Here is an 18,327-nt window from a genome sequence, read left to right as displayed (position 1 = left end):
TTCCTTTTTTGGGGGGGGGGTCTTTTTGACATTTTTTAGGGCCGTACTCATGGCACATGGAGGTTCCCAGGCTAAGGGTCGAAAGGGAATTGTAGCCGCCGGCCTACACCACAGCCACAGCAACGTGGGATCTGAGGTGCATCTGTGATCTACACCACAGCTCACGGCAACGCCGGATCCTTAACCCACTGATCGAGGCCAGGGAGTGAACGCGCGTCCTCGTGGATGCTAGCTGGGTTCGTTAACTGCTGAGCCACGACAGGAACTCCAAAGATCTATTTTCTTAAAAACTGTCTGGTATGTAATACAGTATGATCATAGTCCCCGTGTTGTACTTTTTCATCTTACAGCGAAAGCATGTACCCCACGACCATCACCCCCTTTCCTCCCCATCCTCTCCCTTTGGCAATCACCCTTCTACTCTTTTTGAGTTCAGCTTTTTTAGATTTCACATGTAAGTTAGAACATAGAGTGTCTGCTTTTCTCTGCCTTATTTATTTTTGGTTGCTGTTGAAGTATAGTGGATTTACAATACTGTGCCAGTTTATCTATTTTATATATGAGTTTGATCTCTAACTCATTTCTTGGACTAGTTTTCTTTGAAGAAATGCCCAGATCCAAACATGTGTGTCGTATTCGAAAGGAACAGCTATACCTCAAAGAAAGAGGCCCATGGTTTGAAGGTCGACAATAAATCAGCAAACAGTTACTAAACCTACCAAACCTAAGACCAGGTACTATGGGTACCAGTTTTGCTCACTGATATGTTCATTTATTGATCAAACATCCATCCAGTGTCTGGCATGTGTGAGACTCTGCTATTCACCCAGAATACCTAGTCTAGTAGAGGAGACAGACATATAAATGTAAAATAATAATGTAGGATGGTTTATAATTACAAGAATACAAAGAGGCATAGGATATAATAGAAGCATACTTTAAAATTCACTAAAAATTTCATGGTTTGTTTGTGTGACATGACACACTGGATCTCCTAGTTGCTAACTATATATGTGTACATGCAGATTTACGTAGCATTATTAAAGCCACTTGGGGGTTGTAAGGGTACATATTCAAAGAAAAGAAAGGAGGCAAGATTTACATGTAGGACCATGTGGTGGACATCTGCTCTTATTTCCTGCCCAGCATCCATTTTCCCTTCCTGTGCTGACAGCACCTTGACTCCCTCCCTCTTTTCCTCAACTCTCAGTCCATTTGATGTGGACAGAAACAACTTCAGTCTTACAAGTGGAGTGTGTGGTCCAGGCCTGGCCAATCAGACCACTGCATCCTTCTGGCCAGAGAGACTTGCTCAGGGATACGTGTGTGACCCAAGAAGATCTAGTGAGCTCAATTCCAGGGATTTGTGTGGAGCTTCTATGAGGAGAAAAATCCCTCTTTCTCTTGTGGTTACTCAGCAGGAAGGGAGTAATCCTGGGCTGCTGTGCACCCCAACACATAGCCCTGAGAACAAAGCCACTTCCGAGGCAAAGGGCTGACACAGGGAGAGAAGACGATTGACGGCATTTGAGTCTCTAGAGCTTTTCATGCCGGCTCTACCTGCCTGGACTTCTCCAATATGCTGACATTTCCTCCCTCTTCCCTGTCCTTCTCCTCTTCCTCTTATCTTTCAAAATGTTAATGTTGAGTGTTTGCTGTGTGTCACCAAAAAACTTGAACATACTACAGAAGGAACAAAACTCAAAGAACAGGTTTGAGTTCTCGTTGTGGTGCAATGGAAACAAAGTCAACTAGGAACCATGAGGTTGCGGGTTTGATCCATTGCCTTGCTCAGTGGGTTAAGGATGTGGCATTGCTGTGAGCTATGGTGCAGGTTGCAGACATGGCTTGGATCCTGCGTTGCTGTGGTGTAGACCAGCAGCTGCAGTTCCAATTGGACCCCTAGCCTGGGAACCTCCATATGCCTCAAGTGTGACCCTAAAAAACAACAAAACAAAACAGGTTTGAGGAGAATGTATCAATAAGAAGGCCATTATTACTGAAGCTAAGCACCATGGGAAGAAGTAACGGGGAACAAGACCAAATAAGGTAGGACGTAGGATGAGCCAACCGGATGGTGATGTGTCTTGACATCTAGTAGAGACTCTTAAGTAGACAGAAGAGAATCAGTGCACTTTTACCACGAGTACATGTTTAATATACTCAGAAGTCAGAGCAGCATCAACTGGAATCAGGCGGAGAACTGTTGGGAGGAAACTGCAATAATTCAGAGGATGGGGAGGAGGACCCAGATCTGAGCCAGGCAATGCCAAACCGAGAAGGATGAATGGATGCATCGAGGGAGATTAGGGACTCCTCAGGCCAGGAAGGGTGATGATTAATAAAAAGGGATACAAGTGGACTGAGTTAATTAAGAACTAAGTCTACCCAAACCAAGTCTATAAATAGTCAATCTACAGACAGTTGTTGACAGTATTCTCGGAATGAGACAGAAGAATGCAACGTGGTACCTATTACTTAAAGAACTTAGAAGCCTGTTCTTACCTTCAATTTAGAAGTAGAATAATTAAACATACTGTTCACACTATGACATAGGTCGCAGCGTATGTAAAAAACTACCATTACCACCAACGATAAAACAGACTTCCTAAAACCTTCAATTGGGCTAAAAATTACTGTGACTTTAGTCAGGTTTTAATGTGAGCTGGGCAGTATTTTTAAGAAGGAATCACTCTCATGAGTGATTTCATTTAAAAGGCTCTGTGTTAATTTCTTTTCTTTTCTTTTTTTTTTTTTAGTGCCACACCTAGGGCATATGGAAGTTTCAGTCTAGGGTTGAATCGGTGCTGCAGCTGCCGGCCTATGCCACAGCCATAGCTATGCTTGATTTGAGCTTTATCTGTGAACTACACTGCAGCTTGCAGCAATGCTGGATCCTTAACCCAATGCGGGAGGCCAGGGATCAAACCTGCATTTCATGGAGACCAGGCGTGTTTGTAATGTGCTGAGCCACAACGGGAACTCCTCTGTGTTAATTATTAATTCATCATCCAGAGTACATAGAAGACTTAAAGCACATATGATTTTCTTTCTTCTTCTTTTTTTTTTTGTCTTTTTGCCTTTTCTAGGGCCACTCTCCACGGCATATGGAGGTTCCCAGGTTAGGGGTCTAATCAGAGCTGTAGCCGCCGGCCTACGCCAGAGCCACAGCAACGCAGGATCCGAGCCGTGTCTGTGACCTACACCACAGCAATGCCAGATCCTTAACCCCCTGAGCAAGGGCAGGGACCGAACCCACAACCTCATGGTTCCTAGTCGGATTTGTTAACCACTGGGCCACGATGGGAACTCCACATCCGAATTTCTTAATTTACCAGCCAGAACTCTATATACTAAGACCAGTTCAACTGGATTGGAAAATGTCCTCTTGTCTCACATAATTTAACCTGTTTTAAGAGTTTAGAAAAGTATTTATACACATAGAAAAAAAAAAACCTCAACAATATATAAGAGTAACATTCATTCTGAAAAAAACTGGGATGTTTCAGAACCATGCAAGTTTTGTGTACACTAACTAATTGCAGTTTTAGTTTTTTGATGTTCTTTTAAAATTTTTATTATGATTGATTTACAATGTTCTGTGTTGTATAGCAAAGTGACCCCGTCGTACATATATATATTCTTTTTCTCACATTATCTTCTATCATGTTCTATTACAAGTGATTAGATATATAGTTCCCTGCACTATACAGCAGGATCTCATTGCCTGTCCACTCTAACTGCGAGAATTTTCATCTACTAACTCCAGACTCCCAATCCATCCCCCCTCCCCACGCCCCGGTTTTTTTGTTTGTTTTGTCTTTTGTCTTTTTAGGGCCGCACCTGCAGCATATGGAAGTTCCCAGGCTAGGGGTCCAATGGGAGCTACAGCTGCCGGCCTACACCACAGCCACAGCAATGCCAGATCCAAGCTGCATCTGTGACCTACACCACAGCTCATGGCAACACTGGATCCTTAAACCTCTGAGCGAGGCCAGGGATCAAACCTGCAACCTCATGGTTCGTTTCCACTGCGCCACGACGGGAACTCCGGTTGTAGTTTTTTAAAAGCAAGACATTAAACCAAAATTCAGGGGGGTTGCTTATTTGTCTCTTTAAATCTGCTCAGGAAGCAGGCTATCTCCTTACATTTCCTTCCTCAGGCTTGTGGGATTTGGAATCCTTCCTGTCTGAACTATACATTCTTTGATCTAACTTTTTTACTTTGAGTTACTCTTAAGGAAAATCCTTGCTGTTAGTTTCTCCGAGAAGCTTTGGTGCTGTATATGTTCCTTTTGGACCACAGGGCACCAGTCGAGCAGTCAGGAAGGCTGACACACTAGGTGGGAATATATTTCATGGAAAGGCAAATAAAGCATCTCTGAAGATACAGGTTCTTGAAAATTGTGCCCATGGTTTTTTTTTTTTTTTTTTTTTTTTTTTTGTCTTTTTGCTATTTCTTAGGCCGCTCCCGCGGCATATGGAGGTTCCCAGGCTAGGGGTCGAATCGGAGCTGTAGCCACCGGCCTACGCCAGAGCCACAGCAATGCTGGATCCGAGCCACGTCTGCAACCTACACAACCTACACCACAGCTCACGGCAACGCCGGATCGTTAATCCACTGAGCAAGTGCAGGGATCGAACCCACAACCTCGTGGTTCCCAGTCGGATTCGTTAACCACTGCGCCACGACGGGAACTCCTGTGCCCATGGTTCTAAGCTTAGCATAAATTAAGTTTGGTTGCATTAATTAGGTTTTAATGTCTGCTGTTTTAAAACAATGTTTTAAAACCATGGGACTTGATTTAAAGAAGTTCTTGGGCTCTCTGAGACCTGACCAAAGAAAAACAAGTGCCCCCAAAGATCTGAAAAGGAGACTGGCAACAAGCTCATTAGGCAAGCTTGCAGGCGTGTATCAGCTCTCCCCAGGCAATTCAGCAGTTTTTTTCCAATGATCATCGCCCTGAAGCACTACCTTTTTCACATAATTCACACATTTGACAGGAATATGTGGAAATCATGTGTAAAGTTCACAGCTTGGCTGCAGTAAAAAACTCGTTGTTTATTTAAAAGGGCATGCCTGAATAAAGGTTCTGTTGGAATTGCTGATATTTATAAATACCTAAGCCTAGGAATTTTTTAAAACTCCAGAATCTTTCCTCATCACAGAGAAAGTTGAAAAAATTTAAATCATAATTTTCATATGTGATTTAACTTTAAAATTTTTTTAAATTTTAAAATGAAAAATTTTATTTTAGTTATTTATTTATTTTTTGTCTTTTTGCCATTTCTTGGGCTGCTCCCGCGGCATATGGAGGTTCCCAGGCTAGGGGTCCAATCGGAGCTGTAGCCACTGGCCTATGCCAGAGCCACAGCAACGCTGGATCCGAGCCACATCTGCAACCTACACCACAGCTCACGGCAACGCCGGATCCTTAACCCACTGAGCAAGGGCAGGGATCGAACCCGCAACTTCATGGTTCCTAGTCGGATTCGTTAACCACTGAGCCACGACGGGAACTCCTAAAATGAAAAATTTTAAATCACAAAAAAATTCAGTTGAAGTTACAAATACTTATAATGAATCTAATTAGTTTTTTTCCCCTGGGAAGTCACACACACAACCTCATAACTATTTTGGCATAATGTATGCTGTCACTGAAGCATGCATTATGAAGAGGTGGGCTTCACTTTCAGGCATGATCCTCAGATCCCTCCTCTAGACCCTGGGGACCATGTGTCTGCAATTGCCAGGAGTGGCCTCTGGATGGCAGTATTCTTTTTAGTTTACACCTTGATCATCAGGACAGTTTCTTATCTGCAGGGGACACCATGAACTATCTCTTTCCATAAGTAATGTCTTAGTGTTCTCAGCTCCTTAAGGAGTTCTGTGGCTAGAATAAGTCACTTAACTGCTCTGAGCCTCAGTGTCCTCCTCTATATAGAGGAGTCTACCCTAAACTTGGAATGTACTCAAAAGGCTTAGATTTGATAATGATAATTAATGTTATTTCTTGTTGAAAACCTAATGTGAATAAGCACTGCATAGGATCTTTACAAGTCATATCTCACCAAGTCCTTCCAGATACCCTATAAGTCAGTTATTACTACTGTACCTTTAGAGATAAGAAGAGTGAAGCTCAGAATAACCGGGAACTCAGCCTAAGTTCCTCAGTGGTGAACCTGGGATTTATTATTCTAGCATATAATACATGTTCCTAGAAAACTGCCTTGTGCCTAGTAAATATTGGTAATTGTTAACCACTTTTATTATTCTTATTGCTGTAACTATTAAATTTTATGTAGCAGTTACCTGGAAGACATACATTATTGAAATATTATTTCTAAGATGATTTAAAAGAGATACAAAAATCTGTTATGACCTAGTTGGTCAGATTATTAATTTTTCCCCAAAGTATATTTCAGAAAGGCCAAAGAGAAGATTCGCAAATAAAAATTTATGGTCAATTAAATGTAGGGAATGCTATGTATTTTATTCTTCTCCTGGAGATTCACAAGAAACATTAGCACATTACAGACAATGAGATATCTCACACTAAAGAAAATTATTCAACTAATGTAACTCAAAGTTTTCAAAGATTTTTGAAGAGAACACTTGTACTTCATATAATATTTACGAGCATTTCCCTTTTTTTTTGCTTTTTCCTAGGGTCACATCTGCAGCAAATGGAAGTTCCCAGGCTAGTGGTCGAATCCGAGCTGTAGCCACTGGCCTAAACCATAGCCACAGCAACGCAGGATCCGAGCTGCATCTTCGACCTACACAACAGCTCACAGCAATGCCGGATCCTTAACCCAATGAACAAGGCCAGGGATTAAACTTGCATCCTCATGGGTACTAGTCAGATTTGTTTCCACTGAGCCATGATGGAAACTCCCTCTTGAAATCAGTGTTTTGAGGAAAACATTTGGAAAAAATAAATCTATCAAAATTATTCCAAGTTGAGCATGGAATGTTTTGAAAGGTCTTCTTTTCCTCCTAACACAGCTCCCCATTGTGGATGTGCTATGAACTGTCAGAGCTGACAGTAAAGCCTTTATGATGCTTAACTGTTTAACCTAAGTTTTTCTCGGGCTTTTTTTTTTTTTTTTTTTTTTAACAACAGTAAAACATCCTTTGTATTTTTCTTCACAACGCAGTCGCAGGTAAAAATCACAACCCTTTCCTGAAACTTCTGCTCATAGTATTTCTTAGGTCTCCTTAGAGACCTTATCTTCCACACTACCCGGTGGCTTTTAGTTTCATTGACTCTAAACCTTATTGCTATCTAATGTGTCATGTGCTTAAGAATCCACAACTAGATTGTAAGTTATTTAGTGTCTGGAACTTTGCATCGCACTTCTGTGAAGCCCTAAAAGAGCATGAACACAGTGCATTGCTTACTCATTCATTCATTCCACAAATATGCATTGAGTGTGCCCCAGGGCCAGACACTGTTCTAAGTGCTGGGGTACAGCAGGATCCCAGCAAGGCTGTCAGTATTCTAGTGGAACTTCTATTGCACTGGGGGAGACAAACAAATAAGTGTTCAAGTAAGGACATAATACAAGGTCAGATAATAATTAATGTTATGAAGCAGGAAGGGCAGGTGAAAGAGTGAATGAGGACAGGTTATATTAGCTTAGAAAGGCCTCTCCAAAGAGGGAATATTTAAGCTGAAATCTGAATAACAGGAAAGAGCCAGCCATGCAAAGATAAGGCCCAAAAAAAAGATGTTCTAGAGGAGAGGAAAGGCCAAGGCAAAGGCTGGAGGCTGGCTAAGCTTACTGAGTTAGTGGGCAAGCAGGAGGACCAGTGTGGCTGGAGCCTGAAAAAGAGTCAGGTGAATTGCTATGAGATCAACTTGGAGCAGTGAGTACGGGCTTGCCCGGGGTAAGGAATTTGGACTTAATTTTAGGTCATAATGAAGCCATGGAGTGGTGTAAGCACAGGAACGAGCTAAGCCTGTTTTCTTCATGCTAAAAACCACTCTGACTGCAGGGAAAAGAATGAAATGTAGGGACTTAAGGGGGGAATCAGGGTTAGAGGCCACTTAAAGTCTCGTTGAGCAGCCAAAGTTAGACATGATGCTTTCGAAAAGGGTACTACATGGTCAATCAACTGTAATTTAAAATTTTTTAAAAAAGACATTAAGAAAAGGGTGGTGGCAGGACAGCCAAGGAGGGGGGCATATTCTGGAAGTACTTTGGTGAAAGAGATAATGGGACTTGCTGGCTTGAGCAAACTAGTGGAAGGTGGTGTGTCCTGGATGGGAGCATCTGGGAAGGGGATGACCTGAGGAGACAGGGTGGTGAAGAGGACCAACAGTCCTTTTGGACCATGTTAAGGCTGAGAAGTCTATAGGGATCCAGGAATATGTGTCAATTTCCCCTGATTCTGAAGCTCAGAGGAAAGGGCAGGGAGAGTCAGTGGCACACAATTAGTATTAAAAATCATGAGACCACATGAGGTTGTCTAGGGAGAAAATGTAACCTCAAAACACCTGAAAACTTGGAAGTGGTCCAGGAGGAGAGGAGTTAAAAAAAAAAAAAAAAAAAAAAAAAAAAAGGAAAGAAAGGGAGAGGGAGAGAGAGAGAAAGGGAAGCAAATCAGTAGGCAGACACCCAGGAGAATGTGGTATGGAGAAGCCCAAGAAAATAAAGTGCAGCTGAATGAAGAAGGAGTCCACAGAGCCAACGCCAAAGGTCTGGATGAGGACAGAGGAGGAATCACTGGTTGGTCCGCAAGGAGGCTGTGGGAGCAGGGTCAGTGGAGGGTTGATGACTGGAGCTGGGAAGGGTGGGCTGAAGGGGGAATGAGAGGTGAGGACTGATCAGCATTCGCTGTAGACAAACTCTTCAAAAATTTTGCTATGAGGAGGAGCTGAGAGTGTGGCAGTAGTTAGAAGGGACATGCAATCAAGAAAGGGCTTCCACTTAAGCCTGAGATGGGGAGATACTAGGGTTTATCTATGTAGAATCAGAAGAAAAGATGTAGAAAAGAGAGGGACTAATTGACCAAAGAAATTATTATTATTATTATTATTTTGGTTTTTAGGGTCATACCCGTGGCATATAGAAGTTCCCAGGCTAGGGGTCGAGTTGGAGCTGTAGCTGCTGGCCTGTGCCACAGCTACAGCTATGCCAGATCTGAGCTGTGTCTGTGACCTACACCACAGCTCACAGCAATGCCGGATCCTTAACCCACTGAGTGAGGTCAGGGATCGAACCCGTGTCCTCGTGGATCTTAGTCGGGTTTGTTAGCCACTGAGCCACAATGGGAACTCCAATTAGTATAGATTTTTAAATGTATTTGCTTTACATTAGACTGAGTAGGAAGCTGTATTCCAACATATGAGTTGTAATTGTGATGATCTCCAGGAAATAAAACTGAGTGGTGATAATAATAACAAGATTTCCTTGACTTGTATCTAGTGCTTATTTTGTGCCAGGCATTCTTTTACATGCTTTCCATGTCTATTAGTGTCTTTATTCCTCCAAATAATAGTAACTGTTCTCATGTTACACTTACAGGGAAACTGAGATTAAGTAACTTGTCTAGTGCTGTGTAGAGAGTTAAGTGACAGGACCAGCACTCACTGTTGATACTTTGCCTCAGAAGCCTTAACTACCAAGATAAAGTGGTAAACGGTTTTGCATGTGCTGTTATTTCCTCAATTCAAGACCTGTTTTATGATTTCCCTCCTCTCAGTAACCTCTTCTTTCTCTAAAGACAGGTAGTTATAGAAAAGGATAAAAGCTTGCTATGGCTCTGGCGTAGGCTGGCGGCTACAGCTCTGATTCGACCCCTAGCCTGGGAACCTCCATATGCCGTGGGAGCGGCCCAAAAAATGGCAAAAAGACAAAAAACAAATTAAAAAAAAAATCTAAGAAAAGGATAAAAGGGAACCAAGTTTCAAATCTTTCTTTAGTTGGGGCAACCTTCTGAGATAATTAAACCAATCAGACGTGGGCAGCAATTCCATCAAAACTGTTCCTTTCAGGATAGTTCATAAAAACTTACTACACATTAAAATGTAATCTTTGACAGTTAGTATGACTTTTTTCCATACAAGTGTTCCTTCTATAAACACATTTGATACATATTTATATATGACTTTAATGGCCATGTGGTATTCAATTGCTGGGACATACCACAGTTTACTTAATCCTTCAAGTACAAATATGTGTATGTGCTTATGTATTTATAGAAGGAGTCCCAGTTCTGGGCAGAAACGTTAGAGAGTACAGCTTAGCAAAGAGAATTCCACTCACCCTTTCATTTAATAAATATTACTGAGTGTCCATTTGACATCATGCAACCATGGCAAGTCATGCTTTCTCTAACGCTATTTAAAAACATGAGAAAAACGCAGAGGAAAAACTGCAGGATAAAAAGTTATACGGGAAGTATGTGAAAAAAATTAGTAAAAAACAATTAAATCACACGTACACACACACCACATGAGAAAGAGAGAGGGAGAGATGTAAGCAGTAGTTACTATTTCTGGCTGGTAGTTATTTCTTATTAATCACTAAGGATGATTTTTATTTTCTTCTGCTCTCCCTTTTCCTTATTTTCCTATAATGAACATATGTAACTTTAATACTCAGAAAAACGTTAATTCAAAAATTAAATATTTCTCTTTTTTTGCGGTGGTGGTAGGGAGCCCTGAACCCATGGTATATGGCAGTTCCCAGGCCAGGGAATGAATCCAAGCCACAGCTGCTACCTATGCTACAGCTGCAGCAATGCCAGATCCTTGAACCCACTGTGTCTGCCAGGGATGGAACCTCCCTGCCTCCTCAGCAATGTGCGCTACCGCAGCTGGGTTCTTAACCCACTGAGCCACCACAGGAACTCCAAAAAATTAAATATTTCTACATACTACACTTCAGAGCACACACATTACCAGACATCTAATTTGCAGGTAAAATGGAATCCATTACGATGGTAAGGCATAGGGGATAAAAGGACATTATTATTTCAGTTAATCAATAATAATGCTCCAAATGATTCTACTGCCTCCAGGAACAACATTTAGAGTGTGCGTGTTTTGAGGGGGCAATAGAATTATCCATGCTAATTAGTACGTTTAACAAATGATGGATAATTAACATGGAGCTTTGGGGATTAACATGTACACACTAATATATGTAATATAAATAATGAATAAGGACCTCCTGTATAGCATGGGGCACTATACTCAATATTTTATAATAACCTATAAGAGAAAAGAATCTGAAAAAGAACAGATACATGTATTACAGAATCACTGTTCTGTATACCTAAATCTAACACAACATTGTAACTCAACTGTATTTCAAGTTGAAAAAATAAAACAAAAGAAAAAAATCACGGAGCTTTGCTTCTTGCCACTAGATCTACCTAGCTGTGAAAGAAACGGAGGGAGACTGAGGAGACACTTCCAAGGGAAAAACATTCTCTAAAGTCAAGGTAGAAAATTCAGACACTTTGCCGCATACTTCTGTTCAGATTATCCCTTTAAGATGCACCTTTTCCTTTAAACTTTTTATGGTGAAAAATTATAAACATAATAAAAAATATGTGTATTTGAGTGCTTCAACAATATGTGCAATAAACCCCATGTTCCTATCACTTAGCTTCAATAATTGGGAACATTTTTGCAAAATTTTCTTTCTAGCTCCTTATCCTGCATTAGTAGGAAACAACAGTACTTATAGACAGGAAAACATCTGTAGACACATTTTAAAACATTAAGTAAAAAAGAAATGATTAAAAACCTCACCCTGCAGATCAGAACTAAGCTTTGAAGGAGTCCCCAGGTAGTTTCTGAGGCCATTCCCACCTCCCCCGTGCAGCCTCCCTTTCCTCTCCAAGAGCTATGTGAGTGCATCATTACACCTGGGGAATGGAAGAACCAAAATAAAGAAGAGCAGCAAACCAGGAGCTAGGAAGCCACAAGACAGAACTGGGGGACTGGTGAGCACTTGCCCAAGCAAGCGGGGGCCAGAAGGCAACCTGGGGACCAGCTGGTAGCAGGCTGAGCGGCCACCCTCACAAAGGTTCATGGCTAGAGATGAACTATCAAACAGTCGCCAGGTGGTACCTACCCAGACTGTTGTCACTGCTCGTGGGCCAGGAGGCAATTCTATCCCTCAGCTTTTTCTTCTTACAGGAGTTGTCTGACCTCTCCGAAAGGCCTACTTCCTCCTTCCGGATTTCCCTGACGAGCTGCATGCGGCATCTTGTAAAATCTTGAAAGGAAATCTTGCCGTTTTCATCTGCGCCCAGCTGGTTCATGATCTCCGCCACAGACTCTTCCATATTCAATTGGCGACACACCATCAGCAAGTCGTTTCTACATAAGGGGTTTGAACAGAAGAAACACTTAGGAGTAGAGCCATTTGAGCTGGAGAAAATGGTGCATAAAAAAAAAAAGAGTGTTTCTTGAATATATCACACTTTTCTCATTGCTTTTGTAAAAGTGTTAAGTGTGCAAAAAGATCTGTTCCATCTGGGTTATTCTAGACAAGAACTCTATTATTATTTGGAAAAGTGAGGCAACTTTAAACCCTTTGTTCTCTCTTGTCTCCTGTATCCATGCCCATCCCCCCTTTTCTTTCTTTTGAAATTGGTAGAGCAACTGTAGAGGGTAGCTCTGTATTCTCACAGTAAGATAAAATTTCAGACCGCAGAAAAGATATTGTTTCTACTCTTGCCAAGAGTTTAAAATCTAGTCAAATTGTAAAAGAACAACAAAAATTTCAGCAAGTTCAATTTTCAGCTTTCTGGACCGATCAGCTAATTTTAGGACTTCCTTACAGTGTTATTTAATCTTGACTTTCATGACTCAGTGCTCGCTGACCTCTGTTTTTTCCTGATTTTCTTTGAATGTTTTCTCCCTTCCTATCAGCAATTAGTAAACCCTAAGCCTTAGAACAGGGATCAAAAGCCCAAATGTTGGGAGTTCCCATCGTGGCACAGTGGAAACGAATCCAAATAGGAACCATGAGGTTGCGGGTTCCATCCCTGGCCTTGCTCAGTGGGTTAAGGATCTGGTGTTGCCATGAGCTGTGGTGGAAGTCGCAGCCACAGCTCCGATCTGGCATTGCAGTGGCTGTGGTATAGGCCAGCAGCTGTAGCTCCGATTCAACCCCTAGCCTGGGGAACCTCCATATGCTGCGAGTGCAGCCTTAAAAAGCAAAAATAAATAAATAAATAAAAAATAAAAAGCCCCTTCCGGATCTAGGACACAATGTAAATGTGTGAAGCGGGTGGATCTAAGACAAGAGGGGTCGGTGCAGTCTGTGGCTGGACAGGGAAGCGCAGCCACACTGTAAGTTCTCAAGTTAAAGAAGGACAAAGAAAAAGAACAATATAAAAAAAAGAACAATTCCACGTTTGTTGGCCAAGAACATTTATCTGAAGCACGTCACTTTACTCTGGACACATAAGTCTTGTTCTTTTCTTTTCTTTTTCTTTTGTAACTGGCCACACCCACGGCATATGGAAGTTTCCAGGTCAGGGATCAAATCTGAGCCGCATCTGTGACCTATGCCACAGCTGGGGCAATGCTGGCTCCTTAACCAGGATCTGGGCTGTACTGGGTTTGGGATTGAACTGGCAACGTCACAGAGACAAGCCGGATCATTATCTGCTGTGCCACAGTGGGAACCCCCGTAAGTCTTGTTCTTTTCTCTCTAAACTCCTTGGGGGAAACATTTTGTTCATGTTGCTCCAGGTGTATATCTCAATAAAAGTCAAAGGATTATGGATTTAAGAGCTGGAAGAGGTAGTAGGAACTAGGCCACGGTCACAAACAAAGTTAATCAGTGCTCCTGTCTCAACACACCACCAAATCCAATCATCTGGAGACCATGACCAATGTGATGTTTGCTGATGCCTGAAATGTAACCATGAAAAGACTGACTCTTCTCTGCCAGTCACCCTTCACAAATACCTTCTGGTCCACCCTAGTATGATTCCCCAAGTTCTCAGGCTCATAGAGTTGTAGATATTTTAACATCTTCTCCTTCACTCCATTTAACTCTAATCCCCCCAGTCCTTGTCCCCAGTATCCAATTTACCTCAAATTTCTGTTGGTCTTGTCCCCCAAATGCTTTTATAATTAATCTTTCTTATACATATATTTTTATATTTAGTCTATATTATTATTTCAAAATGCATAACACTCACCAAAATCTTCTCAGTTTTGTTGTTGTTGTCTTTTTAGGGCTGTGCCCGGAGCAAATGGAAGTTCCCAGGTTAGGGGTTGAATTGGAGCTGCAGCTGCCAGCCTATACCACAGCCGCAGCAATGCCAGATCTGAGCCGCATCTGTGACCTAAACCACAGCTCTTGGGAACACCAGATCCTTTAACCCACTGGGCGAAATCAGGGATTGAACCTGCATCCTCATGGCTACTAGGGATTGAACCTGCATGTTCATGGATTCTTTAACCCTCTGAGCCACAATAGGAACTCCTCAAACCTTCTCAGTTTAATACCATGTCTATTACATTAGCTTCTTAGCTGATCACCTTGCTTCCATATGCCATCCCATTTTCATGATACGTAGAATTCTGATATGTAGCTACAATTTTATTTTATCTTGTTGGTATGTCATATATGTAATGCTTATGTTTACGTATTTATGTTTTTATTTGTAAGATAGATGGATGAGTGGATGATATACATCTATATATGGAAGGTGGTATGATAGATTAATTTATTAGTCCTAAACTTGACATCTAACTTAGCTTCTGGGATTTAGGTGTTTATCCAGTTTACTCCCAGTTGGGCTGGTCCCCTTTTGCTTCTCTATCATTATAAGAAGAACAAACCATGTTAGCGATTAACCTTCTAGCCTGGGCCTCAAAATGAGCCACCTCTGCTGAGTTTGCAGACCTGTAGCCTAAGAAGAACCGCCTCAGCTGACCCAAAGATGAGTGATCAAGAAATAAAGGGTGGGGGAAAAACTGTAATTGTAATGTATACATGTAAGGATAACCTGACCCCCTTGCTGTACAGTGGGAAAATTAAAAAAAAAAAAAAAAAAAAAAAGAATAAATCCTTACTGTCTATACAATGAGATTTCGTGATTGTTTCTCACTAACAGCTGACACACTGGAATGATTTTTAATGTATTCATATGCTTATTTTTTTCCCTTCTCTGAATACAACCCATCTGATACTCAGCTGGATTCATCTCAAGAGGGGAATTGGTAAAGCAGGAATGCAAATTAAAAGAAAGGGTCAATGTTTAGGATCTATGTTCTAATACAAGAATTTCTTTTTTATGTTTTTAGATCATAGTCCTAAAAAGTAGGCTTGGTAGGAGACAAGTTTTCTAAATTCCAGAGGTTCACATACTAAGATGTTAACACTAATATTTTCTGAATGGTAGGAATATGGCATTTTTGTTTTCTTATTTTTGCCCATCTGTATTTGTAACTTCCTACAAGTACTATATTCATAAACTGCTATGTCATTTTTTTTATTTTAAAAATGAGGATAATAATAACACCTATCTCTTAGGGTTGTTCAGAGGATAAATGAGATAATGCATGTAAAGCATTTAACATAAACATAGTTCTTGGCAAATCTTACATACTCAATAAATAGTAGCCATTGTTATGATTACTTTATAATTATTGATCGTAAATCTTTCACAATGCCCCAGTTTCAAGAGAAAGTCTTTAGTAATTAAGCACAATCTGCTCAGGGGAAAAGAATGCTTACTGAACTGAACTGACTGCCTCACTCAGTGGAGCAATCTGTCTGCAGAGGCTGGCCTTTCTCTCTGCCTGGGGCCCACTTACACTTATGAATACTGGGCACCCTGGTGAGAAATCCAAGTCTGTCCAAGCTTGAGAAGCACCCCTCTACAAAAAGCAGCTCAAAAAAAGGATTTGTGTTCTAAAAATGCCAATTCATAGGAGAATGTGTAATACCGTATTTGTATTTTATCTATTTTATTTTCTATTTTTTTACTTTTCATTTTTTTGTCTTTTTAGGGCCAAACCTGCAGCATATGGAGGTTACCAGCCCAGGGGTTTAATCGGAGCTGTTGCTGCCAGCCTACAGCAATGCCAGATCCAAGCCGCGTCTGCGACCTATATCACAGCTCATGGCAACGCCGGATTCTTAGCCCACTGAGAGAGGCCAGGGATCAAACTTGCAACCTCATGGTTCTTAACTGGATTCGTTTCCACTGCGCCAAGACAGGAACTCCCGTATTTGTATTTTAAAAGTGTGGGCCGTTGAAAGGCTGACATAAAAGATCAAAAGCAAAGTACAGTGCATTCTACTGAATTAAGTCAGATTGTAATCTTTAAATAGCAGTGCTAGTTTCTAAAAACTAAATTAAAGCAAAAGTTTCTCAGTGTGGAAATGCAGAATTAGCAACAACAGCTAACAAACTGGCAGCGAAAATGCTATTATCCCCATTTTCCATGAAGAGATGAAGACTGAAGAGTTCCCACTGTGGTTCAGCAGTAATGAACCCAACTAGTATCCATGAGAATGCAGGCTTGATTCCTGGCCTTGCTAGGTGGGTTAAGTATCTGGTGTTTCCATGAGCCGTGGTGTAGGTCACAGACGAGGCTCGGATCTTGCATTACTGTTGCTGTAGGGCAGGCCAGCAGCTGCAGCTCTATTTTGACCCCTGGCCTGGGAACTTCCAGATGCCTCGGGTGTGGCCCTAAAAAGCAAAAAAAAAAAAAAAAAAAAAAAAAAAAAAAAAAAAAAATGAAGACTGAAAGAGTCCCAGAGCTAATATGTGGCAGAGCCAGGAATCTAAACAAAATCAGTCTAATTCCAAAGCTGTTGTCCCTTTTGCTCTACTAAACAACCCCTTGGATGTCAACAATACCTAAATCTTGGCCTCTGAACACATCTAAGGGCAGCAAGAATAGGAGCAACATGATAATCAACAGTCATTAACTAGCAAAACTTTTATACTAAACCAGAAAGACTACATACATCTATATGTGTGCTCCCTGTCTATGTTAAATATGGATGAGAATAATGTTACATTTGTCATCAGCATGGGTAAACAGTCACAAGAGAAAAAAAAAATTCCCAAAGCTCTCCTTCACATACCAGAGTGAGACCCAAGAACTTGCATCAGTCACAGTTTTACTATCAGCCATTGTGCTAGGCTGTTTCAAGCAGGCTGCAATACACGACATGCCCCTGTGCAATGTGTCGTTGCCATGCCTGCCATCAACGGATGGAGGCTATCTCCCTGCCCTTGAATCTGGGCTGGCCTTGTGACTTGCTTTGACCAATGAAATGTGGCAGAAATAACTCACATTCTAGGATTCCTGAACACAGACTTTAAGATGCCTTGTAGCTTTCACTGTCAGCTCAAATCCTTTCAACTTCATGCTGTTCTTGTCGCCCACATGGGCCCACAAGCGGTCTTCTGCTAGTATTTAGCACCTGTACCATTCATTCAGTGACTATATACAGCCTTGGGACAACTTACAGATTGTTGTACTAAACTTTCATTTCTCTTCCTCTTTTTTTTTTTTTTGTTTGTTTTTGTCTTTTTTTGCCATTTCTAGGGCCGCACTCGAGGCATATGGAGGCTACCAGGCTAGGGGTCTAATTGGAGCTGTAGCCGCCAGCCTATGCCAGAGCCACAGCAACTCGGCATCTGAGCCGTGTCTGCAACCTACACCACAGCTCACGGCAACGCCAGATCCTTAACCCACTGAGCAAGGCCAGGGATCGAATCGGCAACCTCATGGTTCCTAGTCAGATTCGTTAACCACTGAGCCATGAAGGGAACTCCTCTTCCTCTTTTTTTAAAGAAGTATTTTCACACCCTCAAGTCTTACCTTCCCAACCTGACCACAGGCTCCAGGAAACCAGTGGCCATGCATGGGTCTCCCTTAAGTTCCATGTGGCACTCAGCACATGGGCCTGAACACAGCAGGACTCCATCATATCTGTTTTTTGTTTGTTTGTTGTTTTGCTTTTTAGGGCCGCACCTGTGGCATATGGAAGTTTCCAGGCTAGGGGTCAAACTGGAGCTGCAGCTGCTGGCCTATGCCATAGCCACAGTAACGCCAGATCCAAGCTGTGTCTGAGACCTATACTCTTAACTCATAGCAACGCTGGATCCTTAACATACTGTGCAAGGCCAGGGATTGAACCCACATCTTCATGGATCCAAGTCGGGTTCATTACCGCTGAGCCACAATGGGAACTCCATCACATCTGTTTTGATAGATGGATTCATAAACTCTCAGAAGTTAAGCATGATCATTCTTTTGAAGGGTCCCTACTTCATTTGATATTTTCCTACCTGTACCTGCTTTGCATTTTCCCATA

General features: G+C 41.7%; 1 protein-coding gene across 4 annotated transcripts in view; it reads right to left on the bottom strand.

The window, feature by feature from the left end:
* Positions 1–18,327, bottom strand: part of MCC (MCC regulator of WNT signaling pathway) — a 454,523-nt gene that overhangs the window by 366,521 nt on the left and 69,675 nt on the right. For all 4 annotated transcript variants that reach the window (XR_014838496.1, XR_014838497.1, XM_085014211.1 and 1 more), the window contains exon 2: positions 12,097–12,344. Coding sequence is in view for 2 of the 4 variants with exons in the window: in XM_085014211.1 (XP_084870337.1) it covers positions 12,097–12,344 (248 nt within the window). In the remaining 2 variants the exon portion in view is untranslated. The remainder of the gene's footprint in view (positions 1–12,096; positions 12,345–18,327) is intronic.

This window comes from Sus scrofa, chromosome 2, assembly GCF_054392235.1.
Source record: "Sus scrofa isolate SSC_HxYL_T2T_F1_AM1 chromosome 2, Sscrofa_HxYL_maternal_Yorkshire_Landrace_v2.0, whole genome shotgun sequence".
Taxonomy (NCBI): Eukaryota; Metazoa; Chordata; class Mammalia; order Artiodactyla; family Suidae; genus Sus; species Sus scrofa.
The sequence above is the reverse complement of the archived record's forward strand: the minus strand, read 5'-3'. Positions and strand labels throughout refer to the sequence as shown.